Source organism: Microtus oregoni, unplaced genomic scaffold (genome assembly GCF_018167655.1).
Source record: "Microtus oregoni isolate MIOR12 unplaced genomic scaffold, Mior012 000000F_ref0000247, whole genome shotgun sequence".
In the NCBI taxonomy this organism is placed as follows: domain Eukaryota; kingdom Metazoa; phylum Chordata; class Mammalia; order Rodentia; family Cricetidae; genus Microtus; species Microtus oregoni.
Genome location: NW_024543059.1, coordinates 86,944,764 through 86,953,095, shown reverse-complemented (window position 1 = coordinate 86,953,095; position 8,332 = coordinate 86,944,764). Strand labels below are relative to the sequence as shown.

General features: G+C 39.8%; 1 protein-coding gene across 1 annotated transcript; it reads right to left on the bottom strand.

The window, feature by feature from the left end:
* Positions 1-6,338: 6,338 nt before the first annotated feature.
* LOC121458474 (apelin receptor early endogenous ligand-like) lies at positions 6,339-6,503 on the bottom strand. Its single transcript, XM_041667824.1, has one exon. The coding sequence runs from the start codon at positions 6,501-6,503 to the stop codon at positions 6,339-6,341; it is 165 nt and encodes a 54-aa protein (XP_041523758.1).
* Between the last annotated feature and the right edge of the window lie 1,829 nt (positions 6,504-8,332).

Here is an 8,332-nt window from a genome sequence, read left to right as displayed (position 1 = left end):
AGGAAGAAGAGAAGTGGGTTATAATGTTTCAGTCATTAATTAAGTTTTATTTTTTTGGTATCCCTGTTCAGGTATGAATCCAAATTTTTTTATCTTTAGACAAAAAAAAATACTTCCTTTATGTGCTGGTTTTTAACATCAATTGGGCAACAGGGAATGTATATACAATGTGTTAGGAACCACAGGAATAGAAAGTCATGTGCTTGGTTATCTCTTGAAATTTTCAATGGCTATTGGAAAAGGAACAGCAGAGAACGACCCTCTCCCTGTCTTATAAACACAATAATATTAAGGTGAATACACTGGTGTGTGGGCATAGCAAAACAAGAATGGCCCACTCTACTGGAAGGAGTCAGATCACTCTTCTCAGAGATAACCTTGGCTTGATGTTGAGGCCTAAGAAAAAGCATGATAAGCAGAATTTGTTGAAAACAAGAAGAGCCTTTGGAAGGGTAAGGAACAAAATGTATAGTGTGTTAAAACCTGGGTAAGGAAGCAAAATTAAAGGCTTATTATGTACTGTGTTGAAAGGCAACTGTTTACTAAGAAAGACAAGAACAGGCTTTGGTGGGCTTTGCCATTTCAATTAGAGGCATGAACATCGAAGAGAGGCGGGAGGGTTCTAACTCAGGCAAGTGCACAAATTTCTAAGACTGGGAGTAAGACAAGACATGCCAGCATTTTCACAGCAGTCCGAAGGCAAAGAAAAGCCAATGGTTACTGGGAAGACTGCATCAGGAGACTGGCACACAAGGAGAAAAGCCTTGTGGAGGAGAGCGGGAGTTTATAAAGTCTGTGTGAGTCATGCGTGCTATGTTTGGAGAATGAAATATTCAGTGGGCAGTTGAATGGATATCTTTAGGCAAAGAAACCTTAATAAATCCAAGATGAATGATGCTTCCAATGTTCTGCTCATCTCCCAGTTGGTAGCCTGCAGAAACAGGATAAGCTTAGCTTGGTGTGAATCACTTGTAGTGATGTGGATGTCATGGAAATGGACACCGCAGCGGGTGGTGACAATGGATGTCATTGGATGACCAACCCTTCATTTTCTCAGTGTTTGTAAGCCATCTGCCTAACAATCTGTTTAATAACAAACGGCTGGCTCAATGGTGTGCAGATCTTATAAAATCTCTTTTGGCCTTTCAGAAAACGGACGCAATGCTGTGCATCTTTAACCATCTTCACCTTGTTGTTTCTTCTTGCTTTCTGAGACGGATCCTGGCAGTCTGACTTCCCATTTGCATAGCCTCTCACAGCTCAGAGATACCCATCTGGGGATGAGATTTCACCATTTTAAAACAGTTCATAAAAACAAAATAAAACAAAACACCTATCCTCTATCCTGACCTTGTAAGGATCGCACTTCCTTTTTAGTATTGCTAGTTAAGTTTTTCAATTTCAAAATGATTTTTTTGTGTGTGGGCAAAGAGTATGCAAGCAAAGCAGGACTGAGAAATGCCCTGCATTCTCTTTATTGTCTGCAGTCAGCACTGTACCATCTGTATCAAGAGACAGGCTGTGGGGAGGTCAAAAGCAGCCCTTCCGTTTGTGTCTCCATCATATTCAATCAAAACTGAAATGTGCTATCTGACCCTTGGCATCTGGGGGATTCTCAGGGCATTCTTGCTTACTGCTTTGCCAGAACATTACTTACTGATTTATGCCACACATTTCCATTCATTCTGGGCTACGCATCCCTCCCTAGGTGTTTGTGAATGCGTTGCCTGTGACCCTTTCCTATGAGTTTCTCTTTACACCTACTCTTGAATTCAGTTGTAAATGCAATGTCAGCATTATGGTTTGCAGTCCCCTACCTATGCCTCTCCCAGTTAGTGTTCCTGGTACTTACATTCCTATCTATTTTCTCTTCCCAGGTGTCAGTATGATTTCCCCAAGCCTAGTGGATACATCTGAGGACGACGAACATTCTTGACTTCCCCCAAACTCTGCAATGACAGGGCTACTTTTCCTTAAACTTTATATCACTGTCAAGTTCCCTTTAGTGACTCCCCTTTGTCCATCACTATAAACTCTGAAGTTACAGAACACTGGATCTTCAGACTTCCACAAGGAGAAATTACTGGCAAGAAATGAGGCTTTAAGTATATTGTTGGTGTGAAACGTTCAGTGGCTGGACAATGGCTCCTCACACCGAATCAATATGTTATTGCATGCCTACTTTAAAGCTTGCATTATATCCCTCCATGATAAAGGTCTTGGAGAGATCACGGATATAAGGAACATATCTAAATATAATAAAAGTCATATACAACAAGCTGACAGCTAACATCAAATTAAGTGGAGAGAAACTCAAAGCAATTCCACTAAAATCAGGAATAAGACAAGGCCGTCCACTCTCTCTGTATCTCTTCAACATAGTTCTTGAAGTTCTAGCTATAGACAACAAAAGGAGATCAAGGGGATTCAAATTGGAAAGGAAGAAATCAAACTTTCATTATTTAAAGATGATATGATAGTATATATAATCGACCCCAAAAGGTCTACCAGAGAACTCCTACAACTGATAAATACCTTCAGTGATATGGCAGGATACAAGATCAACTCAAAAGAATCAGTGGCCCTCCTATATACAAATGATAAAGAAGCTGAGAGGAAAATTAGAGAAACATCCCCTTTCACAATAGCCACAGATAACATAAAATATCTTGGGGTAACACTAACCAAAGAAGTGAAAGACCTATTCAAAAAGAAAGAAACTGAAGAAGATACCAGAAAATGGAAAGATCTCCCATGCTCTTGGATAGGAAGGTTCAACATAGTAAAAATGGCAATCCTACCAAAAGCAATCTATAGATTCAATGCGACCCCCATCAAAATCCCAACACAATTCTTCACAGAACTTGAAAGAACAATAATCAACTTCATATGGAAAAACAAAAAAACCCAGGATAGCCAAAACAATCCTGTACAATAAAGGAACTTCTAGAGGGATCACCATCCCTGACATCAAGCTCTATCACAGAGCTTCTGTAATGAAAACAGCTTGGTAATGACATAAAAACAGGGAGGTTGACCAATGGAACTTAATTGAGGATCTAGATATTAATCCATTCACCTATGAACACCAGATTTTTGACAAAGAAGCTAAAATTATACAGTTGAAAAAAGAAAGTATCTTCAACAAATGGTGCTGGCATAACTGGGTGTCAACATATAGAAGAATGAAAATAGATCAATATCTATCCCCAGGCACAAAATTCAAGTCCAAATGGATTAAAGACCTCAATATAAATCCAACCACACTGAACCTGATAAAAGAGAAAATGGAAAGTAGTCTTCAATGCATGTGCATAGGAGACCACTTCCTAAATATAACCCCAGTAGCACAGACACTGAGAGCAATAATAAATGGGACCTCTTGAAACTAAGAAGCTTCTTTAAAGCAAAGGAAACAGTCAACAAGACAAAAAGGCAGCCTACTGAATGGGAAAAGATCTTTACCAACCCCATATCAGACAGAGGACTGATCTTCAAAATATATAAGGAACTCCAGAAATTAGACCTCAAAATTCTAAATAACCCAATTAAAAATGGGGTACAGAGCTAAACAGAGACTTCCCAACAGAAGAATCTCAAATGAACAAAAAACACTTAAGAGACAAGAGTTCTAAAGCAAGGAACAGTGGACGTTTTGACATCTATAGCTCATCCTTCCAGCACATCATTTAACATTTAGTAAGTTCTGAAGGTACAGAGATAGGTCCACCTAAATAAGTCTTAAAACTGCCATTGCTTCCTGCAACTGTAAATATACTCAGGAAATACCCCTTAACTAGAAGAAGCTCAAGGTGTACCAACTGGGAAGTCTTAAGTAGGCTGCTCACTAGAAAGATATCCTAGTAAAACTGACTGATGTATTCACACAAAAGCACAAATCACCAAAAAAAAAAAAAAGCAAGAAAAAAGAAAGGAAGGAAGGAAGAGAAAAACTCATGTTTGATTTCTCTAAAGGATGAGGGGAAACCTCCCTAGTCAATGGACTGTAAAAGCTAGGCAGTCAGCAGATGACGCTGGTGTACAGGGAGGAGAAGCTATTCAAGGGAGGCATCTCTGGCAGACATGTGACACTTGTCCAGCACAGGCTCAGCACCAGCGTAAGTCATCGGAGTGACAAAGTCAACAAGTTCATATGGCTCTCCGCCCGGCTCCTGTCTACCAGGCAGACTCGAATCTTAGAGGACTTGGAAACCAGCTAGTATAATGATTTATTGTTTCTTCTTTTCTATACATCTTATGTTTTTCTTTTTAATTATTATATTGTCAGTAATATATTGACTTTGTGTTGGGGTCTGATACCCCAACATAAACTACTTTTCCCTCTCTGAACCCACATGGAGGCGCAGAAATAATTGAGACACGGTTCGAACACACAGCAATATCGGAAGGGAGTCTCAGGCTTCATTCAAATCCTGAAGATCCCCATGTTTATTATCCAAACACCTTTTATCCCCCAAGGTAAACTAAGGTGGAAGTTCATTAACATTCTGTTTCAGGGGTAGCAAGACTACAGTCCCATCAGCAGCTTGGTCACTAGATTGGAATTAACACCCCTTCTCAGGCGATCTTCATAATTACAAAAGAAAAGGAGCAACATATCCTGAGCTTTTATTAGGTTAGTGATGGCCTGTCTAGAAGGGTATGTGACTGCTCCAGATACCAACCATGGCCTAAGAGCTTGGCTGTCACACCATGTAGAAATATGAGCTTACAACTTTACCTTATTTTTAAGCTATTGTTATTTATCTCCCCCCCCCCCCACACACACACACAAGACATGGTCTCTCTATGTAGCCCTGGCTATCCTGGGACTTTCTCTGACCCAAAATAACCACACAGAAACTATATTATTTGCAATACTGTTTGACCAATAGCTTAAGCATATTTCTAGCGAGCTAAAATTTAATACCCTAAACTAACCCATCTCCATTAATCTGTGCATCGTGGACCACAGGCTAAGTTTTGGTGGGCTCTTGCAGAGGCATCTGCCTCCTGTGGGGGAAGGAGGGTTCATGGATACTCCCAACTCCACCTTCTTTCCTCCTCTATCTGCTTGAAATTTCCGCCTTGCTCTATTCTGCTAAGCCACTGACCAGAACAGATTTATTCACTAACCAATAAAAGCAACATATATACAGAAGGATTTCCCACACCAGAAATATTACACTCATCAGTAAAGAAAAGGAATGAACTAATGTGATCACAAGTTTCAAGAACTCTAAGAAATGATCAAAAGACCAAACCTAAGAGTCCATATGACAGAAAGTGGGAGCAGAAACAACAGCAAAAGCATAGAAAACATACTGAATAAAATCATAGTGGAGAATTTTCCAAATCTAAGGGAAGAAATAATCTTCCAATCACAGGTGATAGAACCTCAGCCAGACATGGTCAGAGAAACACCTGTCTACTGTGTACCATGGTCAAGGGGCCAGACCTCAGGTAGACATGATCAAAGAAACACCTGTCCACAGTGTACCATGGTCAAGGGGCCAGGCCTCAGTCAGACATGATCAAAGAAACACCTGTCCACAGTGTACCATGGTCAAGGAGCCAGACCTCAGTCAGACATGATCAAGAAAACACCTGCCCACAGTGTACCATGCTCAAGATTCTAAAAGAACAAAACAGAGAACACATGGATTCCATACAAAAGGAAAAGGAGAACTACTTGGAGGAGGAGGAGAGAGAAAAGAGAGAAAGTAGAAAGAGGGAGGAGGAAGGACAGCAGAGTAGCAAAATATAATGATGTTTGTATGAAAATGTCATAATAATATAATAAATAATGGAATAATATGATGGGGTGTTTTGAGATATCAAAATATTTATATCTTGTTTATTTAAAAGACTGTATATTTGAGCCATGATTTACAAACATATCTGATAAATAAATATACATCTCTGATAAAATATTTTTTCTGAATTTCTCTGAAAGAAGTTTTTTTTTTCTTGGTTTTTCGAGACAAGGTTTCTCTGTGGTTTTTTTTTGTATGCAAATATCTTTATGAACCCTATCACCATGTATAATGAATATTATGACAATAAAATAACATGTAGAGAAAGGTGGGAGATTGTTATACGGACAGGCTCGTGTGCTTTGACACTTTCTGTTGCCATTTATATTACTTTCTTGTCAAAGAAAATGCAGGAAGAACAGTCTCCAGTGCCTAACAGCCATCCAAGGAACGCTGCGACAACTCCTGCTTGCGTAGTTACGCCCAGCTGCCGCACTACCGCCATGCCGAGGTTGTTTTAGGGTGGTCCGGCATCTCAGCTTTAACTCTTCTTCCAGTAGAACCAACGAAATTAGAATTTTCTTAGGGGAAGGGCACGCGGGCGTGGAGTGAAACATATCCCCTCCGGAAGCAGTGGTGTCTGTGTAATTTTCTTTTCCTGGGGAAATTAACTGGCTTCTGTCCGGTGATAAAAAGAAGACTCATTGCAAAGATAAAAAATACCAAAAAATAATGCTGAAATCTCATTTTTTTTCTTCCTTGTTTTCCCCTTACACACAAGTGAACAATAGCGCTCCAAGTAAAGCAGTCTGTAAATACTCTGAGCAGTATCTGTCCGGCTCACCCTGCATCCTTCAGCCAGACTTCAGAGGGCTGCCAAAGGTTTTTTCCAGAGGAGGTTAATGATCACGTCAGATGAGGTTACTGGTGCCCTGGGCTGTGTTGGGAGCTCCCGAGCTTCAAGCCCCTCCTCCGTTCCTCTCTGCTTCTCCCCTCTCTGTGGTTTTTGGAGCCTGTCCTGGAACTAGCTCTTGTAGACCAGGCTGGACTCCAACTCACAGAGATCCGCCTGCCTCTGCCTCCCAAGTGCTGGGATTAAAGGCATGCGCCACCACCGAAGAAGTTTTAACATTATGAAAATGCTGATCTTGTCCAAAGCCTTGAGCATATGACCTTTGGGGAAAACATCTCAAACCTAAGTGACAGCACTGGAGGTTCCACAAGACTGGGAGCCAGGGAGAGGGAAGTGGCTGGTTATCAGTCTTCAATGAATCTATCCCTATCCACCTTGATCTTAAAAAAAAAAAAAAATAAGACAGGGCCTAGTGTGTCCCAGGTTAGCCTCAAACTTACTCTTTAGTAACAAAGATGTCCTTGAATTTTGATCCTCCCGCTTCTAAAACATGGGATTACAGGTGTGTGCCATCAAGCCCTTTTCTGCATTCAATCAGGCCAACACTCTACCTACTGAGCTACATCCCCAAGCCTACTTTCCTTATTGAAGACTTAAGTACATCTGAGAAACATGAATTGATTTTCTATTTGAGAGTTTATTTGGTTACGAAATCCAAATAAGAGAAAGAGGCACCTGGAATAAGACAGGAGGGGCAGGCAAGAAAGAAAATGAACCTGAATTAAAAACACAGAGGAAAGGAAAATAAAGAATTGTTTTAAATCAGCATATGTAAATTGAAGTAATTGTCCTCAAAGAATTATTTTCTATAAGGTAAAATGATATGAACATATTTCAAGTTTTAAATTATTAGTGCCACATTAGGCAGCTAAGAAATTAGTGTCTTGCTCTGACAGGCACCACATATACTAAAAATTGGTACTTAGAACTTAGTAATTAATGTCACAGTTGTAGCACAGTTTCTTCTAAATGAATTGTACCATTTCTGCATACGGACTTAATTACACAGCAATCTATGTTACTGTCAGTCTTTATTAATTCATGCTAAATATTTCTAATATGTGTTAAACAATACATTGAGTCTTTGTTAATAAATTGCTAAATAAAGAGCATTAAAAATGCCTTCACATTTTGACCGAGTTTTCATTCATAATCCTTATATGACAGTCGATGTTTTTGCAAAATTATCTTTGATACAGTCTATATTATAAAGATAAAATTTTCATTTTTGCCCTTTAGTGCTCAGTTAAAATCTTCAAGTCAAGGCTGGAGAGATGGCTTACTGGTTAAGACCACCTGCTGCATAGTGATGAGGACTTGAGGTTTGGGTCTCAGTATCCATGTAACAAGTCAGAAGAGATCTTGTCCACAGTTATAACGCAGTTCTCTCGGGGTCAGAGGCAGAAGGGTGGCTGTGTATTGCTGACTTACAACCTAGCCAAAAAACACAAGGTCCAGGTCAAGGAAGAAACATTTCTTCAAAGAAGTAAAAAAGAGAGTGACAGAGGAAGACACCAAAAGCCATCCTCTGCCCTCCATGCACACAGGCAGATGCACACGCAGACACATGTGTATTATGTATTATATATGTGTGTGTATGTATGTATTATATATATATATGTGTGTGTGTGTGTGTGTATGTATATGCTTGTGCATTCAACAC

What these genes read in the sequence shown, in the direction of transcription:
- LOC121458474 (XM_041667824.1), bottom strand. Translation starts at nt 6,503, where the DNA reads ATGAGATTTCAGCATTATTTTTTGGTATTTTTTATCTTTGCAATGAGT.